We start from the raw sequence: 21,978 nt of genomic DNA on the forward strand, positions 1-21,978 counted from the left end.
CGGTGTGTATAGAGAGCTCCGGGGTTCGAATCCCGGCGAGGGCATTGTCTGTTTCCCCTGGTAACTTTAAATAATCTGGTAACTGGTTAAATCTTGTAACTTTAAAGAATAAAAAATAGTACCAACTAGTAACTCTGTAGTGACGCTCGAAATAGAAAAGTGATGGGCAATGATTTGTCACCACCGGGATTTGGTGACGGGGGTCCTGTAATCCCCACTCGCGCTTTAAAGCCGTTATAGCCGGATGAAATCCCGGAAGGAATAATGAATCTTTCCGGGAGACACTACCACTAGTTGTTTTAATGCAGCTTTAGATATCCAAGCTAACTTTGTAGAGTCATTATGTTAATTGGAAGCAGAAAAGATGAAAAATATGCAACCACCTTCGCCGGGAATCGAACCACGGACCTCTGGAATACCGACCCAGCGTGCTACCGTTACACCACAAAGGCACGCTAGGGAAGTGGGAGAAATACCTTATAACTTTTTCCAATGTATATAACTGAATGCTTTCCATTTTTTTAGAGATTAATCATAATATTGTTGCGTTCTACTGGTTTGTGGATTTGGAGTAACTAATGGCACTACTTGGTAAAGAATCAAAAGACAATTTATTAGTATTACTCAGGACATCTCCAAAAACACGTTTACAGTCAGCGAAAAACAATGGCAAATACGCAGAATCAGCAACACAGCTTTCAGGTTGTCAGTCTATTGCGATGAAGATTGCTTCACGCCAAAACACGGGAGCTGTGTCGGGAGCTGTATTTAAATACAGCTCGTGTCGCTGTATACAGCTGTGTCTGTATTATACACAGCTGTATTTAAATACAGCTCCCGACTCAGTCGATCACTCTCGGAGCTCAAGACATTACTAATGAGCTCAACGTACTCAAGATACTTTCCCAGATAAGCTCACGATGCACTTTAGAGGCATGGTTTATTTAGCTTCTGACATGCTTTTGAATACATTCTGGGATAAACTGGTAAGAATTCGTTCTGGAAAATTCTCGTTCCGTCTACAGCATATCGCCAATTTTGTAGCCAAATGTCTCCAAATGGGAGATTTTGCGCCAAATTGGGCAACTCTGCCTTTCTTTTTCACTTTCTCCCGCTTTGTGAGGAAGCTGTCATACCGCGGTTGGGCATTTCGTAACAGATTTAAAGATTATTTAGAAGATAAATCATAAAGGGCAACAATACTGGCATTTTCCACGTCATACATTAAAATTATGCAGAATTCACTTAGAATTGTTTTGATACTTTCTCTTTTATACTGGCATGATTATGAAGATGTATGATCTCTGTTTCTTAATTTAAAAAATAAATTAAGCATTGTTCTTATTTAGTGGAATGTTGCTAGTATTTAAGTAAATTTACTAACGATAAATTCAAACATATCATGTGTACTGATAGGTTCTTTGCGCACTTCAGGAGTTCTACAGTTTTTACCATCTTGTGCAGCTTAAATTCTTGTTTAAACCTTTAGTATTATTAAATTTATCTACTATTGCATTCTATCTTTTTACGAATTTTTGTATTATTATTGTATTTTACCTATGCTGGTTAAGTTATGTACTAATGATTTATATTATTGTAGTATCCTATCTCCTTTGCATTAATATTGATTTTATGTATTATTTTATGTATAAATACTTCAATAATAAATAATAATAATATTATACACTCACTTCCAAAAGTTAAGCACGGAGAGGAAAAGGCTAATTTCCGGAAGCCAAACAGAATTGAAGAGGATGCAGTTCGCTACAGAGGTAAATGGAAGTATGCAAATATGTTAGGTAACCGCCAATCGCGCTTTCATGTCAAGAAATGTCCAAAAAAGCCAGTCTTATAAGAATACAGCTTTATGAAGGGTTACAGAAGTTAATTGTAAGTGCTAATAGAAGGTGTTTAAATCTTTCGTACAATGTTTTTCAAGACATACGTGTTTCTATGAATTCCAGAAGACGGATGGAAGATTCTGAGCGCTGGCGTGTTGTGGGGCGCATTGAAGGACAGATGCTACTCTTTTCTTTGGCGTTCATCATTCTGTAATTTCACGTTTACGGAAACAATTCCAAACCACACAGACAGTTGTCGAAGGCCCGTAGCCGGTCGCCCAAGGGTTACAACCCCGAGGAAGATCGATATATTGCTATTGTAGCCAAGCGGACTCGCGGAGCGACCTCCACACGTGTGACATCTATGGTTACAGCGTCCATTGGTAAGGCGATATCTGCAGCTACTGTACGCCGAAGATTACATATGAGTGGACTATACGCCCCTGTACCTGGAGTTTGTATTTCTTTATTCTCATCCAGTCAAGAGGGGCACGATTACGTTGGTGCCGGGAACATGTTAATTGGAATGTGTCATGTTTACCGATGAGTCAAGATTTGCTCTGGGGCCATATGATAAGCGTATAAGGGTATGACGTGAACAAAGAGCTCAACGTCAGTCCCAAAGCATCACCGAACATCACGCATTCCGAGGCGGAAGCATTATGATGTGGGCAGGGATTTCATTAGGATATTGCACCGACCTGCAAATCTTTAAACGGCGTTCTTTGACGGCTGTCCAGTATCGAGATGAAGTCCTAGGACCCATTGTCAGATTGTGCGATGCAACAGTTGGCCCTACTTTTGTTTTAATGGACGATAACGCACGTCCCCATAGAGCTGACATCGTCGATGACTACCTGGAGAGTAAAGGGATTGCGCGTATGGAGTGGCCAGCATATTCGCCCGACCTTAATCCCCTAGAAAATCTTTGGGATGCTCTCGGTCGAGCTGTATCTTCCCGTTTCCCACCTCCAGCCACTATTACTGAGCTGGAAACTACTCTACAAGAAGAATGGCGATTGTTTAATTCTGCGGTGGTTGACCACCTAATTGAAAGCATGGTCACAAAGTGTAAACTTTGTATACAGATGAGGGGGGATCACATACACTATTAATGTCCTTTTTTTCTTTTACGTTGTTTATTTTCAATTTATAAAAATTCTGTTTAAGTCTCCAGTGTGTCATTATCTGATAACTTACAAAAATTTATTATTGTTTTCATTTCTGTATATAATTATTGATTTTGTTTTATGCATAAATATATATGCTGCTTTCTTGCCGAATTTTGTGTCAATCAAAGCAGTATTTGTTGATTTTTTTGCATTTTACACCTCCGTGCTTAACCTTTGGAAGTGAGTGTATATTGTTATTATTAGCCCAAAGAAAATTTAGCTCAGAAGGGATATTAGTCTCAAAATGGGCCTTTGCGTTGAATCGCTACAGTCGGAATCACTTATCAGATTGCTGACTCCAAATATTATTGTTATATTTAAAGAAGTGTTATATTTAAAGAAATTAAATAATAAAATAATTGCATGAATGTGTGCATGTTTTACGAGTTTAGGAAAAAACAGCAGCACTTAGAGATATCAAATTTTGAATAATGTGACCCTCTACCCGAACAGGTGTACCTGGAAGACTGAATTTGTAATATGAAATATATTTTATTGTCTATTTCATATTATGTATAACTTTAACCAATTTTTGATTAAAAACTCAACAGTTTCAAAGCGAGCAATGGCAACAATGTAGGGAATAAACACTTATCTCCAGCGCTCGAGAATGTCTATCGAAAATTGTAAAGATATACTGTTTTTAAATATTTTTAGCCGAATGTGGCATTAGCCCAAATGCTTTGGACACGTGTGTGTGTCTGTAAATGAAAAACAAAACAGACGTTTGGGAGTAATGTAAAATATGGAAGCTTTCAGATTTTATTTTACTTTTTTTTGTATTTATTATTTTTTACATTTACTACTAAAAAAGTGCTCATTTTTTTATTTAATCTCTGGAAAACAAATGTGCTCTGTTATGAGAAAGAATTATTTTAGTGCAGGAAAAAGTGCATTATATATCACGTACCTCTTGTATTGCTTTCAAATAATTGAAACTCTTCATGTAAAAAGATTACAAAACATGGAATCAAACTTAAATTTAGATTGTTAAAGTAGACATTTAATCACTTCTTATTATAATGCATATTCCACAAAGTTACAAGACAGAAACTTTATACATATTTATAAATATATATGTTCATAAACGTATACATATATATGAAGAAAAATGATGATTTACATTAACATTATTTATTAGTTTTTAAAATTCCTCTCTCAGTACATAACAAATGGCTTCTAATAACGTTTACAAAACAAAACAACAGCTGTATTACGCAGTAACATCCTTTTAATATAAAAGAGTGGACTCCAATAAATTACACAGTATTTATTAATAAGTAGATGTAAAATTGATAGATTCAGAAGCTATATCTGACTATTTAGAGATTTAATATACTACCATTTACAAAAACAATATTCTGTGTCAAAAGCATTGTTAGGTATCAATAACACACAACTTTAAAAATGCAATGTAATGTAGTAAATGAAATGAAGATGCTTAAAGCGAAATAATACTTAATATTGTTCTTTAACGTTTGATTAAAATTCTTTTCATAAGATATCCACTTGTTTGCAGATAATATAAGCACATTTATCATTGCTTCATTAATTTGCATATGTAATATTTTAATTCAAAATGTACATGCTTTATTGAACCACAATTCTATCTACAATCAAGCAATTTTAAAAGAACATTTTTTCAAATATATTGAGCACAGAATCTTTTATTTTTTAAATAAATTTATTTATTAAATAATTTTTAATAGAGCATTGTAAAAAGTGTAAGTTTCTATTTAAATAAATCTCGTGGTTATGCAAATGTTATGAAATTTTACAGGAGAGGCAATATATGCAAATAATTGGTCTTGTTCTATTTGAAGCAATAACTTACTGGGCATTGGTGTTACTAACACGTATTTTAAAATATAAACATTATTAAAACAGAATAGAAACACGCCAAAGTAAATTATAAAACGAGCAACGCAGCAATCGTATGTTTGTCGTGTTTCTCATGATGGAGAAGGATCTGTATCTCAGTTCTCTCGAAATCGATTGAGTTCCTAATAGAATCTACGCCAAACACAAGGTTGTTGTTTGCTAACAAATATTATTATCTAAATTGAGTATTTGATTACTGACGTTAAGTGGACATATTGAATCTAACTTTACTTAATCTTCTACTTTTATTAAAAGAAATTCTCATAAAGTTTCAATAAAACTAGGATACAATCGGAGATAATATATTTTAAAATATACATGTTTAATATTCTAATGAGCGTTTCAAATAAAACAATACAGTAACAGAATGCAAAGAGTATTACGAAAAATACATCTGTTTTAGTCACAAAATAAAAAGGATGGAAATTGAAATATAATAGAATACTTATCGAATGTAAAAGAGGGGAAGAACATGTACTTAGAAGGCACAATTTTGAAATTGCCGCGATTGGTAAAATCCTGTCGGCACAAATATTTAATGCAGAAAAGAAATAAATATTCTCGTGCATTAAGAATATTAATAAAATTAAATAGTTTATTAAAAGTGTTGAATAAACATTTGCATTCTTTATCATTTACATACATTAATGTGTTTTTATATTATGCAACATGGGCTAACGAAAATTTATGCTACATCTTGTCAAGCATTTATCATCGCAGGATGAATTTTAGTCTGCAAAAACCGAAAATTCACGATGAAAGATATACATTATTACCTAAATGATTGTTTTGAAATTATAAATTGAAAAGATCACAGTATATAATAGCTAGAAATATTTATACTTCATGAGAAGAACCACATTTGATGACATCCATTTAATGGGTGTCGGAGAAAGATATTTATTATTATAAAAATTGGTTGAGAAAAGCAAATATTTCTAAAGAGATGTGTCTGGCGATATGTTGGGGAAAAAAAAAAACTTTCAATTTATTTTACATCTGAAAGGAATTCATTGCTTTCAATTTCAAGAAAATAATTTTCGATATGAATAGATGCTGCTGCTAGTCGAAGAATAATAAGATTTACTTTTACTTTAGATTTTACAAAAATGCTTTATTGAATACATAGTTAAGTTAATCATTTAAAAATCATTTTATCTATCATTTGCGTCAAATGTTCTTGCACATCATGAAAGCCTTTAACAAAATGCTTTGCCTCATACTCTGATAGGCTAATTGAAAAGGTTTAAACTCTGTTTCTTTGCACTGTCTTCTGAAAAATAAAATCTAATTGTTATGAGAAAGTTTTAAAGAAATAACGCAGAAATTACAAACATATTTCTTCCTCTCTGCCTTTCTCTTTCTATATATTTATTTTAAATTTGTTTAAAGAAAAACATACTTTTTAGATATTTTGGAGATTTTTTTTGCATATCATTTTGCGTTCACAAAAGAATATCAGAAACGAACATTTTAGAAATTTTATTCTTTTTAATACAAAATTTAATGTGTAAACTCTAAGCCTTAAGCAATGGCAAGAATAAATCACAAAGTTTTACAGGGGGAAAAGTGTTTTTATGCCTTTGGTATTTAAATATTTTTGTTTAAATTATTCGTGAATTTTTTTTTTTTAAATGTTGGAGGTTAATTCTTCTTAGAAGTTTCAAGCTGTACACATTGAATTTTTTAGACATCAATGTTTTTGTTACATTACCCTCCCCCCCAATCAAAATGGCTTATAATGTTAAAAGATGGCAATAGCGACTTGTTGTATTCATAATGGTGTTACGTCACTTTTCTGAAGGAACTGGAAGACGCGAAGAGAACTCCCAGCTGGAATTACGATTGGTCATAAATTATAGCACTGGAGAGAACTTTGTGTCACTTGCAGGAAAAACCTCTCCTCGCCTCTACCGGGAAGGGGTTGAATTTTCCTTCGATCGTAGGTGGGAGAAATTAGAATGGAAAGACACGGACGCGGGGTTCGCTCTTTTGTAGAGAAAATCTATTTAAAAATTTCTTGAATGTAATTATTGTACATAGTTTTATGTATCATAAAATTTATTTAGCATCGAAATGCAAATCATTTAGCCTAGAAATCCAGAACTTGATTTCTTGGGTACGTCTCAATGACGTCCATTCAGGAAAAGCTCAGTGAGCATTGCAATTAATTGAAAGAGTTTCTCTCATACACTTGGCGTAAAGAGTAGCTGTAAAAACACAAAAAGATACCTTATGTATATTATCATCTAATAGTTAAAAATACAAGAAATTTAATATTAACCAGAGAATAACATCTAATTTGGTTTTGAATTTAAAACAATCTCTATCAAATCGAGAACAGGCCATTGTTCTTCAGAAGCAAAAAAGAATTTATTTTTCCAAAAATAAGAGGAGCGAGAATTATTTTATATCAGAATCACTAGACGGAACAAAACAGAAACCTAACTAGCGCCACCTCTCCAGGACCTCTCCAGGTTATGGAATGTGAAAAACAGAGGTATTAGGTACTAAAATCTTTAACGCTTGGCAAATTTTAACCTTGACAGCTTTGACAATTTTAACGCTCTTTTAGTTTTGACGATAACATTTTAGCGCTTGGCAAATTTTAACCTTGACATCTTTGACAAATTTTAACTCTATTTTAGTTTTGTCGATAAAGTTTTAGCGCTTGGCAAATTTTAACCTTGACATCCTTGACAAATTTTAACGCTATTTTAGTTTTGTCGATAACGTTTTAGCGCTTGGCAAATTTTAACCTTGACAAACTTTAATGCTATTTTATTTTTGTCGATATAAGTCTACTCACACAGACAAGATATAAGTTCTCGAGGACTCAGAAATATGATCTTCAAGAATCTAACAACCAATTTTACTAGTTAATGACAAAATGATTGACAAAATGAACTTATGTAAAATCCGAGCAATTTTGCAAGGGTTACTAGGATGAACGGAAAAGGAGATGAGGTTATTTTGCTTATTTCTGAACAACCGAATAACTTTTCCGATAGCAAGACGAACAGTACTAATTCAGAAGTCAAACAACAAAAATCAGCGTTATACCTACAAAATTTTCACAGGACTAGTTTCGATGGTTTTACCGAACCATCATCTTCAGCTGCAAAACCGCAAATGAACAAGATAGGAAATAATGATTAGATAAGATAAGAAAGCCTGGACAAGAATAAGCAAGTGGCGCCATCTGTTGGCGAAACCAGAACTAAAACATAATTTCTCTAAAAGCCGAAGGCAAATTTGGATTGGAATTAGGATCGTTAACTAGAACAGAAAGATTTTTATGAATGTGAAATGCCTCTAGAAAATCCAGTTCTCCAATGGAAGATGTTTTTTGAATAATTTTGGCAGCAGAAAAATTGAAAGTGTGATTTTCGGACCAACAATGTTGAGCAACAGAAGACTTCTGTGTTTCCTTTTTTCTAACATATGCCTCATGTTGTTTGACGCGAAATTTTAATGCGGCTAATGAAACATTGGCCAAACTAGGAGAGCCTTAAAATTTCGCGTCAAAGAACATGAGGCATATGTTAGAAAAAAGGAAACACAGAAGTCTTCTGTTGCTCAACATTGTTGGTCCGAAAATCACACTTTCAATTTTTCTGCTGCCAAAATTATTCAAAAAACATCTTCCATTGGAGAACTGGATTTTCTAGAGGCATTTCACATTCATAAAAATCTTTCTGTTCTAGTTAACGATCCTAATTCCAATCCAAATTTGCCTTCGGCTTTTAGAGAAATTATGTTTTAGTTCTGGTTTCGCCAACAGATGGCGCCACTTGCTTATTCTTGTCCAGGCTTTCTTATCTTATCTAATCATTATTTCCTATCTTGTTCATTTGCGGTTTTGCAGCTAAAGATGATGGTTCGGTAAAACCATCGAAACTAGTCCTGTGAAAAATTTCGAAAATATAACCCTGATTTTTGTTGTTTGACTTCTGAATTAGTATTTATTCGGCGTGTTATTGTGTCTTAATTAAGACGAACAGTTTTTGAATGGAGTTATCAATGACTGTGACAGAAAATCATCTAAAAAATCATCAAAATTGAATTCATATAGCTGCATTCAGGAGAAAGAAAATATTTTGAAGAAACCTTCAAAGCTGAATGTTCGTAAGAGTATAGAAAAAATATATACAGGTTGATACTATTTAGCATGGGAAAACAAAGAAACAGAAAATATTTAAGGTAAAACTCTTTTTAAATCATATTCATTAGAATCGAATTCTAATGAATATAATTTATTATATTCATTAGAATAAGTTTATTTATTAGCTTAGTTAGAATAGCAATGAAAGGACGAGAATTATGAGATACAATTTTAAACTGAACTGAGTGGTTGGATCAATCAAATTCATAATAGATGATATGTTGACAAATCTTCATTATTCCCGTCAAACAATATGTGAATGTTGTAGCACATTTCAGTACTCAGTATCCAAAATCACAATCCAGTATTTTGCTTCGCATTTGTATTTTGAATTTGTATGGTTATAAAAAACAATTTGAATAACCTTCATTTCGATTTCCTTTGTAATATTTTTCTAAGTTATTTACATATGACTAAATTGTTTATATAAACTTTCAAGCAGTCAAGCCCTTTAAAATAAAATTCCAAAGAAGCCTTACACTAAAACCAAACACTTTATTTCTTAAATACGTAATACTTTTGTAAGTACACTCATGAATATCTACACACATTTACAGGTATCAACATGAATATAATCCCATTTGTTAATCGAAAGATGCCTTTGAGCTTCTGATTATATATAAATCACGTATACTTTATATAAAATGTTTAACAGTAACATCAATGTACATTACATGGAAACATTTATTAACATTTTATCTAAAACATGAGCTTTTTTTAAACTGCTTATTCAACATTATATGCAACATTTCTCAGGTATACATATCAAGATACATTTGCATTTGAAACTGAGTGCAGATAACTCAGCTATGCGTAAAACATTTAAACATGTATTTATTTGAAGATTCATTCTTATTTGACAGTTGTTAAATAATGGTTTTGAATCACATAATAGCCTTAATGAATACTGACCTTCAATATGAAGCTGTTAGAAAGGGCTATATAGCCTCTCATCTTCAGAACAATACCCCAAATTTTACATAATATTCTCCTTGAAAATTGTCAGGTGTTTTATGTTAAAATTATATATATAATACCATTATAAAAATCATTGCTTTACAAACTTAACAAGGTCAGATAGGTATCACGTATTCTTGTATTCCTATTAATGTACACGGTATACTGATGAGTAGGTTATTTTACTGAAACACTTAATAAGTAAAATTTTTCCAATCAGATATTTTCGGCAGCAGAATAGCTAAAGAAAGCAGACACAAAAGCATTTACTCCGGATTCATATTTGGCCAGGTGGAATTTTAATATTTTTTTTTTGGTTGCTAGGAAAAAGAGAAAGTGTTTCCTCTATCAGATTAATTATAGATATATTTCAAGTATACATGCACGGATAAATGTGTCTGATGCTAATTAAATTATTCGCTAATAAGATTTTATCATAAGAAGAAGCAGATAAATCTCAAGTTTTTTGCGTTCATGTGAAAGTGTAATTTGATGTCAGCGTATCTGCAAGCTCTATTGCATTATAAACATTCCTAATATGTTTCTCGTCGCTAATATTAACTACTAATTGATAATTTATTGTTAATATGTTAATTAACATAACTTTGTCAGGTATATTATGTTAATCAAACTATTATTACGATTTTGATCTTTACGGTAACTTCGTCTTTCTTTGTTCCTTTTCAGAATGTAAATTAGCGTTAGCGTATTTAAGATGAGGGTTCAGAGTATTTAGTTCAGAAAGCTTCTAGCAATCGCGTTTGCTGTTAGTGTACTTTTGTCAGTTCTGCCTGAAATCTGATATTTCGGCTTTAGCCGTTTCGCTAGCCGATGTTTTAAATACGTGCAGGTAAAATAACTGAGGAAGCTTATTGTATTGAATATGTAATCTTTCTCAGTGTTTGAATTTAATTGTCTTTTATGACTTAATTTATATAGCCAGTTGTTGTGTCTTTGTCTGTAGCCCGAGTTTTGCCTTCAGCTTGAATTTAGACTAAATAAAGAAAAGATTTAAATTAATCTTTCTCTGGTACTTTGTGAGTGTTTGAGAAATGCTAACAAGTTCTGCAGGACTTTATTTCTAGCTTCCAGTTACAATACGAACTTTTTAACCTCATTGTTAATGCTATCTATTAACAAAAAAAAAAAAATCACATGTAGGAAGGTTTATCGTGTTTAATTTATATGTCCAGGTGTATTTTCTCAGTATTATGACCAGTTATATGTAATATCTTAATTTATATAGCCAGTTGTTGTGTCTTTGTCTGTAGCCCGAGTTTTGCCTTCAGCTTGAATTTAGACTAAATAAAGACAAGATTAATTTAATCTTTCTTCATGACTTTGTGAGTGTTTGAGAAATAGCGATAACTCGCTGTCTCGTCTAGCGGGTTCTGCAGGACTTTATTTCTACTTTCCAGTTACAATACGAACTTTGTAACCTCATTGTTAATATTATCTATTAACAAAGAAACACAAATTAGGAATATTTATCGTGCACGAGAAGCATCTATATAAAGACTAAATTGTATTACCTTTCCCCCCAAACATGGCAGATTGTCGGTAAAATATTGCTCTACAGAAATAATTTAATATTATTTACAAATATTTCATAACAAATTTTCGTCAAGAATTAAGTCATTTGCTGTGTTAATTTTGGATAAGAACACATATCATTTTTATATTAAAATTACTTTACCATGCTATTCATGTATAAATTTAACACTGAAAAATTTCTTTCATGTTTCATTAAAGCATATAACTGTCTTAAACATTTGCGTGTAATAACAGTTACATTAGAAAAGCTTATTGAAATTTCGAAGTGGTATAAATGTCTTCAACACTGAAAGATTGCTTCTTTAGATGTACAGATCCGTCTAGATAAATGAATCAAAATAGGAGGAATCGCACAATAAACGTTGCTTATTAACAATTATATTGATAATTTATTTTAAAATAATATATTTTAGGACAGAACAATAAAGTCAAAACTTGAAGTTTTATCATCAGTTTTATACATTCTCTTTTGCTACGTTGACGAAATGTCATTTCAATAAAGCTTTATTTAAATTATTTATTTAACAAAGAAACACACTTTATTAGTGTTAACACATTTGTCACTGAAAACAGAAACATGCTGTCATTTTTCCACCTCATTTTACGCTTCCAAAGCTGCAAGTGCACATATCTTGCAAGAGTTTTTTAAATGCTTTTCTAAATTCCATATTGAAAATTGTATATATGACTGGATTCACGCAGCTGTTGATGTAACCAAGCCACGTGGTCAGAAGGAAAACAGTCATTCCTGGCCGCCAGGTGTCGCTTTCCAGCTTAATGCATATAGCGTCTAAAATGTTGCAAGTGAAAAAAGGGACCCAGCACATCAAGAACATACCTGAAAGTATACAGAAGATTTTATATAAAATAATTAAAAGATAATATAATTGTGAAACAATTTAATCCATAATGTAATGCCAATCTGAGTTTAATTTATATGAAGTAAGTAATACTACGGTAAAGCGGGATAAAAATATCGAAGCATAATCTCAAATTTATTTCATATTTTAATTATATAATACAAACCATATTTCTAATCCAATAACAGAACAACTGTGTTAAATGGAACTACCCCTGGTTCTCTGCAAATGGTTTCCTCAAAACCTTTTCATATTTAAATCGATAACTGAAAGAAAAATTATTCCTTGGTATTCCTTATTTCCATACCTTTATTATCAGTACTAGCTGCAATTTTCACGCAATATTGTTTGTAGATGTTACTGGACTTTTGATTAGCTCCCATTCAAACACCTAACTGCTAATGGGCCACCAAATAGAGTCCACAAATTACTTCTAGACCATTAAAAGGCTTAGCAACTATTAAATGAATCAACGCAAAGTTTATCCATCCACAACAAGTGACACATAGTTTGAAACATAACAATAAAAACCTGCATGTGGAAAAACAAAAAAATTACAGTTTAATTACCTGTCTCTTAACTATTTAAAGAATCATATCTGAAGTTTGAAACAAATACATGTATCAAGAATCAGAAGTGATTATAATAAATTTTACTGACCATTCAATGGAAAATTAATTACCTCGATCCAATATGTGACATGAATTGCCGACAGTTTCCTTTAGAACGTCCTCTACGAAATCATTCCTACCATTAGGCAGATAGCCCTTTCTGTCTTTTTCATTTCCAAATAATCGATAGGAATCTCAAATTATCGAACACATTTCCATTGATAAAATCTAACTTATATCGACATCGATATAAACTCGATAACGTTATACTGAATGACAGGTAAGACTCAGTATAACATCCACATCTATCATAGGTTCATATAAATCTATAGTAATATGAGTTGCAGTTAAGAAACATTTGTCTTTGATTCCTTATAATGATTTAAATTTGCATATTCTTCCGATTTGGACAAATATTGTTGATGCAGCTGAATTAAAAAGAGAAAATATGAGATTTGTATCGTAAGAGAAATTTAAAACATATTTGACACTCTCTAAGCGCATTTTTTACGTATTATTTAGATACTCTCTAAGCGCACTTTTTGGCTTTCTTGTGCCTGTCGCTGAATGCAATTTTACACTCAATTGATCGAAACAGTAAAATGCTACCTAACATAAGTCAACTACATGCCTTTGATTAGAAGATAATACGAGTATGTAATATCCTTATTGGCATTTACGCAACTTAGTTTCATAACCTACCTCATTTGCATGCATTTTCAACAAAGAAGCGAAGAGCGAGAAATAAGAAAACAGTCAGCTTTTGATTTTGCTTTGGAAAAAAAATCACTGTATGGCCCTTTTTAAGTTTTAAAAACATTAAACATAGTTATATGAAACATTGTGCAATTTATATAATTTTTAATTACCTAAGACTATTGCCAGTGTTTTAGTCGCCTTACGTTCTCTTTTGGCAGATGCTTTTTCCCTCTTTTTGCTGCTACTTTTATGTCTTTTCCCTAAATTGAACCTAGACTTCTTTTTCCTCTCTACCACCACTTCTCCAAGGCTGTGTTTTGTCTTAGATGTCTTCACTAAGATTCCATTTCGTTTCGGTGGAGTTTCCTTGGTGCTTTTACTCGGATCAATGATTTCTTGAATCACAGCAGATTCTATTTTTGCCTCTCCACAGAACTGAGTCTCTTGCTGAGAGCCTCCGTCATAACCGGAGTCATTTGTTCCATTCAATGGAACACTGTGTGTGGTAAGTTTCATGACAACTGTTGTGGAACCTTTAGAAACGACCAGGGCTTGAGGGTCGTCGCCGTTGGCCACAGCCTTTACATCTTCGTCGTCGTCTTCATCTAGATCTTCGTCTTGGTGGCTATAGCTTCCAGTATTCGTTGTGCCAGCATCCGTTTCTAAAACCACCTGAAGCTGGGATCCAAATTCCTTTTCGGCCGTTAATTTTAATCTGTGATTAGGCTTCTCTGACGCCGAGCTACTGCCAAGACGATTACCAGCATTAGCTCTTTTCTTTTGCTTTTTGGCACGCTCATGGATTGCCTAAAAGGAAATATAAGATGAATGTCACTTGTGCCTATATGAATATTGAATGAACGTATTAAGTATATTCTAATTTAGAGTTTAACTTCTGAACTTACACGCATTATTTATTATTTATATAACAGTTACATCAGTATTATTGTGATAGTTTTGATTATACATTAAACTAAGGATGTTTAGAAAATTATGTTTTTCACAGAACTACGAATCACAAAACATGCCATCAGTCTAAACATCTAGTTACGAAGTACGAATCACAAAACATGGCAGATTTAAACTCTGCACCCATCAGTTTTCCCAGTAATAGGGAACTTACGTATTTTTCACGGATTAGTAGAAAAAGTGTGGGGTGTAGGGAATAAGTGACGTTTATGCTAATAATATAAAAAACCATCATTATTTTATAATCCTTTGAGAAGAAGAATTAGGGGGAATTAATCCCCCTAATTCTTCTTCTCAATCTTAAGTAATTATTGAAATAAAACATGCAGCAACATGCTCTAGTTTGTAGCATTAATTTGAATTCTTCTTTAGATGAGAGTTCTAAATTTGAAATTACTTTAATTATTTCAACAGCCAAACAGATGTATTTTTCTTTTTTTCCCCTTGTGGTAGAAATGATAAAAAAAGAAATAACCATAAAATAACATAATTTCCATTAAAACTAAAAACAGGAATTGAAAAAAAAATACTCATAATTTAAATGCAAGTTAATTCTTTAATCGTTCAGTTAAAAGCGAGTTTTCTATTTCAAAAATATAGAATATCATCTTTAACCACTATAATGTAATTTTCTTAATCAAATCTGATATGAATGAAAAATCACTAACAACTGGGAATAAATTCAAATAGATATCTTTTGCTTCATTTTTATTAAGGTATAGACCTTTATGCGAAGCATGTTTTTTAAAATACACAAAATTATAATTAAATACACATGTTTTTGAGTAAGATGGGGTATAAAACTATGAATTTAAATAGGATTTTACAGAAATTTTCATTAATTTTTTAATTTATGTAATAATTAGAAACATTTTAGTGAAAATTGTCATTTACACCACATCTCCTATAACAGATTCTAAAGGATATACTTCAATAATCTTTACATATCTCATCATCTTATCTAACATACTTACTTGTGTTCTGTAGCAAAAGATTTGCTGTTTTTATAAAATTTGTTGAAATATTCCAAACTTCGTACAAAAACTAAAAATTAAAACAAAAATATCCTCTTTTCTTCAAAATACTGTCAGTAAAACCAATAAATAAATACAGAGAGGTAAGATTTTGCTACAGAACACAGCTAAAGATGAATAAAAAAAATCATTTCAATATTCTAAACACATTTTGAGAAATGAACATAATCGCAATCAAAAATAACGAAAAACACAGTTTCTTAGAAAATGCGTTTAAAGATTTTAATACAGCACGAAAAATTTTGTAGCCGCAATAAATCTTTAAAACTCGCCATGTTAGGCCATCTTGTGCTTCATTTTAAACTAATTTTGACTTCCTTTTAGCTTTTTCCTGGATAACATTGTTGCTTGTAGAGATTGGTGTTTCGATTTCTGAATTCGCTGGTCTATTCCCATGCAGCTTTCAAACATAATGGGATTAATTTCTATTTCTAGATACCTGAAAACAGGTAAAAATCCTAAATATCCTGAATTAAATAATAATACAGCAATATGTTCACCTAAAAGGAATGTTTCCAGTTGGATAAATTTTCTTTTGGTAAAATAGTCCACAAAAGGTTATTAAAACACTCATTATTATTAGGTCTTCCCATGTAGGCATTTTATCAGAAAATTCTTGTCACACAATGAAAGATATGTTGATTTTACAGCTTTTATATTGTTTAATAATTAGAAAATAGCTGTTTAAACTTATTGCTTACATTTTTATGTCTCTTTAAATGCGAAGTTCCGACATCTGAAACATCACTTCCGGTTTATTATTTATACTATAACTTTATTTCTAGTTATCGTAAAAATAAAAATAAAGAAGTTTTGGAAACCTAAATGTGTGGCCTATAAAATGAATAAATAAAACCAAATTCGAAAATTTTCACCAAAACGACGATTTTAGGGTAGGCTCATACCTTGTCTAAAGTAAACAAATACCTTAGCATAACATAACAGTTAATGTGAGAAAGGCCAACTTTTGTGCCTTATGAGATATTGTCTGAAAATAAGTTCTGAGGATTTATTTATCTTTTTTTACTAATAGTTAATTTTTAGTTAAAGTAGCATTCCTTTTCACTCTCCTTTTTTCCCACCGCTTTCCTGCCAGGATGTTCAACAGTTAATGCGTGGTTATTCAAATTTAGCGATAAAGAAGTGCTATTTAAGCGAAGGTTTCGGAAGATGATTTTAGAGCGTTTTATATCTGCTTGAAGGCCATGTTGTTACTTAATAGCAGTTTGATCCTGTGGCGACGAGTGCTTCTAGCCAGTAACCTTGTTCTGCCAGCTTTTGCGAGTCAGAACCTTCCTGCGTGATTAAATTATTCTGGGAGCCTTTGGGCTAGTTTACTTACTTTAGGCTAGTTTAATCTTTTGTATTAAGGGCAAGAACATTTCATTTTATGTTCATCATTATTTGCTTAAGTTAAGCCAGAAGTATTTGCTTATATGAGTTCAAACTGTGAAACTATTTGTGATTGAATAAGGGGTCAGATACTTCGTACTTCCGGCTTCGTCTGCTGTCAAGACATGAGGATAACTCCTCTACAGTCTTCCTAGATCTCGTTTATTAATGTTACCAAAGAATACTAGACTCTATAAAGTTTAAAAATGTCAACGTTTGAAGCAAATACACATTCATAAACATAAGTATAGATGGCATGAAGCAAAATCTTATTTCTGTATTTTACCATAAGTACGACAGCTGGGTATTTTAAAAAAAACTGATAATATACAACACAATTTTATAGATTTTAATGAATTCAAGGATTTTATATAAGGCAAATATTTAAATGGCAGTAAAATATTTTTCAGTTATTTTAATATTTATTAACAATAAATAAATGAAATACTCAAATATATTAATAAGTACAAATAAATACTTAAATCACAATAATAATGCGCGGTGAACAGTTTTTCCTGTTGTGAATAAAAGCAGATATATAATTTCGTACGGAAGTGTGTAGTTGAATAGTAACTTAATCTTTAATATAGTATATAATAATAAATATCATGTTTACATATTGATAAATATAATGTTTCTATATAAATAAATATAATGTATATATATATATAGTAAATTGTTTAATATAGCATAACAAAGAGTTAGCAAATTCAGTAATTTTAATGCACGATATCAATTAAACATTAGCAGAAATATGAGCAATTAATTACTATAAAATTTTACAAGACAATATAACCTTTAATGCTTCAGCCTAATGCCTTTAGCTCAAAATTTATCTGCAGTAGAAGACAGTTTTCGTTATTAGGTTATTAAGTTTTTTGAAATAATGATACCTTAAATATCTTGTAGTAGAGAAACACCATAACCAAGCATGGTATGTAGAATGAGCTCAATGATGAATATATGATGAAATCCGAATTATAAAACACGCAGAGTTGAGGTATTCTCTCAGGAGATGTATTGAGGCCAAGAACAATAGGGGACCCGATGGCGGCAGACACAAACCACACGATGGCAATAGTCAAGAATACTCTCTTGTTGTTACGATGCTTGGAATACTTTATGGGTTGAGTGACAGCAATGTACCTGAAAGAAAGTTTTCAAGACGTACTGAGAATATATATATATACATGGAACATGCAAAAATTTCAATCGTTTTTAAAATGTATGAAATTAACAAATTGGGATATGAAAATGCAATTTCCACCTGAAAACTTAACACGAAAGCAGGTGTTCTAAAGCACGATACTCTTTGTTTCAAATTTATCCTACAGAGATGCAGCTAAAAAATTAATGTTGTAAAAATATAAAAAATTGAATCTTTAACAGATAATTTGCAGTACAGCTTTCTGGACAGATTGCTGCGTTATAGAACACGCAATATCGTTGCAAATGCCAACGAATTGCAAGGATGAAAATTAATTGCAAATGCAAACGATTTCTAGATAATCTTCATTTTCCTCCTACTACTCATAAGCTGTTACGAAACAGCTATATATATATATATCCGTTTATCCGTTAAAAATATTATCCGTTAAAATATATCCGTTAAAATATCCGTTTTCATTTGCACAAACGGATAAATGCTAAGTACAGAGGCTGATCGCACATTTTTTAGACGATTTTGGTGAGCAGTAATAAAAACTCGTTTGCTGCAAAAGAAGTAATTGCAATTGTACTATGTTTCTAAAAGTCAAAATTATCGTATGTGGCTTGAAAGTTTTGTTTTTATTCAAAATGGCGAATTTAACAAAGCAGTGGTTCGAAGGCTACATTTACGCTCTTTCGGAAGAGAAATATGCATACTCCGTTATCCAGAAACGATGTGAGAGTCATGGTTTTGTAATATTTAAAGCGTCGATAGGTAATATCAGGAACAAGAAAGGAAAAAAAACGTCAAATTGGAGCCTCAAGTGGGACAAAAATTTCAAGCAAGTATCCAAGGAAAAAACGGACATCTTTAACTATTTCAAAGGCACGTTGCTTGATATTAGAAAAAATCCCCCTTGTCAAAAGACAGTTGCAAAATCATTAAAATGCTCGGTGTCCACTGTAAACAAAATGATAAACGTTGATTTAAATCTTAAGAAAGCGAAAAAACGCAATGTGCATCTTCTTTCAAAGCATATCGCTCAACGAAGGACACGCTGCAGAATTCTATATGGGAAATACTTATCCAAAGAAAAATGGAAAACAATTGTCACAATAGATGAAGCATGGGTGTTCTTAAGTGATTGTAACAAAAGAAGAGCCATTTATTATGATAAAAGGGGAGAAAAAATTTAAGTACATGGTTCAAAGAATCGAAAGAAAGTTTTTCTAAGGGATTCATGATTGTTGCTGGTTTTTCTTATAATGGCAAGTTAAAAATAAACAGAGTGCAAAAAATGTCAAGATTAACTCAAAATACCATCAGGAACATATTTTACCGCCAATTTTTCTGAATGAAATACCATCCCTTTACCCACAGTGCCATCCATCTGTGCGACTCCATCAGGACAAAGCTAGCAGTCACACATCAAAATCCACTGTAAATTTCCTAAAAGGAATGGAACAAAAAACTGGTATCAAGGCTATACCCTTCACTGATATCCCAAATAAATCTCCCGATGTGTCACCTATGGATTTGTGTGCTTTCGGACTTTTAAAAACTGCATTATCCAAACGTTGTCTCAAAATCCTAACAGGACTCTGGAAAGCTGTTCGGGAGGAATGGGATAGAATACCTCTTCTGCCACTTCAAAAAGCATTATTATCCTGGAAATTGCGGTGTCGAAAGATAGTTCAGAATTAGGGATGTCAAATAGAACATTTAAAACACAAGAATTTTATGTAATTTAATTTTGGGAATACAATATACGTCGTCTAAAAAATGTGTGAACAGCTTCTGTAATCTTAAATTTTCTTCCCTTAATTATGAGCTGATACGAAACAGTGCCATCTATTGACAAAAATTAAAAATGTTATCTTAAATTCTTCAATAAAGTGTAGTATTAAACTTTATTAAGAAGTATTAAATTTTGTATTATTTCAGTTTCGTAAAGATGAAAGCTACTGCCCAGACGATAGTTTGGTTAGGGCAGCCGGCTGTGATACCACAAAGCCCAGGTTCGAATCATAGAGAAGGCATGGTTGCAAGTTTTCTTCCCTTCATTGGAGACAACGGTGGCCGCTAATTAGATACTCCGCAATAAAATTATGAGAAGTGGTGCCCATTTTATTGTGAGTAATTGTCCATTTTTTCGACAACTGCCATGACCACTCTTAAGGATGAGGCCTTTTTGGAAAAGAATACGCAAGGATTGGCTTTAGGGTGGCCATTGTCGAATAGACAAGTGCACAAAATTAGATTCTAACCGACAAGGCCGTATATATACGACCTGGGATATTTTTTTTAATATCTGTAAGAACGTATACAAACGTGCATATTTAAATATGTCAAAGAAATTAAGGCAATATATCAAAAGTACACAAATCCATGTATGGAATACCAGCAGCGGTTTTACATTAAATCAAAAAAAAAATAATTTGTTCTCATAGTAGTTTTGGGGAATTTATGCTTTCTTAGCGAAACCCCTGGCCGCTCAGAGGGTTAAAAAAAAGAAATAAAAGCTTTAACAAAGTGCACTTAAAAATTTTAAATCTGAATTTAGATAAGTTATATAATATATTATTAGATAATATATCTATTGAAGAAATTTATCAGTATATTAATGTTTTAATACTTTTCATTGTAATCAAATGTTTATTCAGAGCATCACAGATTTCAAAATGAAAAAAGGTTTATGAAACCATCAAAGCTGCCCTCTGGAACATTATCATAATTACTAAAATAACATAAAACTGAATGCTTTTAAATTTGCTTTAGAATAATAATTATCATAAGATGTATCAATTAATTCAAATGTTATTAAAATAACAATAATATTTGCAGTTTCCTTTTCAAAAATTTGAGACGAAACAGAATTCCAGTTTTTTAAAAATATATTGTTTGCTCACGAATTTATCATCTTAAATTACAATGGTTAATTTATAAATGAAAGTACATCTAAGAATTTCAAAAACACAACAAACACAACTTGGAGTTCTAAAAGAAGAAACGTGGTGGAAGGTGAGCTCGAATATATGAAATAATATGCTTTGTAAATGCCGAAGATTAAATGCCGCGCTTTCACCTTCTATAGCTATTCGACAACAAACACTTTGAAAAACTTACAATTGTATCTACCAAATTACATGAAAGGGTTGTTCCCTCACATATATAGGTCAAACTCAAAACCCTCTCAACCTCAGTATTAATAACCATAGATCTCATATGATTCAAATGTTTAAAGCTTGTCTTAACTTCAATCAACATATTATTGCCGGTATGAGTTGAGTTTTAAATACGCTTTTTATCTGTAAGTATTCTAGTGATAATTTCATTTATTTATTAACATTAAATTATTTTGTATTTACACTTTTCCTTGCACTTTATTTTTAACTTATGTGAAAATTTTTTCACCGGAACCGCAGTATCACAACGGCTTTTAAGCGGAAGCATTAAGAATTTTCTTTTTGCCTTGTTTTCTAATTTTTGCAGCTCAACGCTCAAAATTCTTGACCACATAGGTTTTTTACTTGTACGAAGTAAAAAAATAGTATTGTAATCGCGAAAAGCTTCAGGCAGCATATTTCAACGAAAATATCCACTTTAACCGCTTTCGAATGCAATTTAACGATGTTTTTGCGTGATATCTATACGTAAGGACAGAATAAAAGACTCTTTTCCTCCAAAAAAGAT

General features: G+C 31.9%; 1 protein-coding gene across 1 annotated transcript in view; it reads right to left on the bottom strand.

Annotated features, from left to right (window-relative positions):
• Positions 1-8,767: 8,767 nt before the first annotated feature.
• Positions 8,768-21,978, bottom strand: part of LOC118188031 (dopamine D2-like receptor) — a 394,626-nt gene continuing 381,415 nt past the window's right edge. Inside the window, exons 5-7 of the mRNA XM_085813812.1 lie at positions 18,029-18,281; positions 13,911-14,547; positions 8,768-12,408 (exon numbers count right to left, since the gene is read on the bottom strand). Of these exons, the coding sequence (XP_085669938.1) occupies positions 12,167-12,408; positions 13,911-14,547; positions 18,029-18,281 (1,132 nt within the window). The 3' untranslated portion in view covers positions 8,768-12,166. The remainder of the gene's footprint in view (positions 12,409-13,910; positions 14,548-18,028; positions 18,282-21,978) is intronic.

The sequence above is a fragment of the Stegodyphus dumicola genome, chromosome 1 (assembly GCF_044657685.1).
Source record: "Stegodyphus dumicola isolate Sdum_Otavi_A_Nest chromosome 1, ASM4465768v1".
NCBI lineage: Eukaryota > Metazoa > Arthropoda > Arachnida > Araneae > Eresidae > Stegodyphus > Stegodyphus dumicola.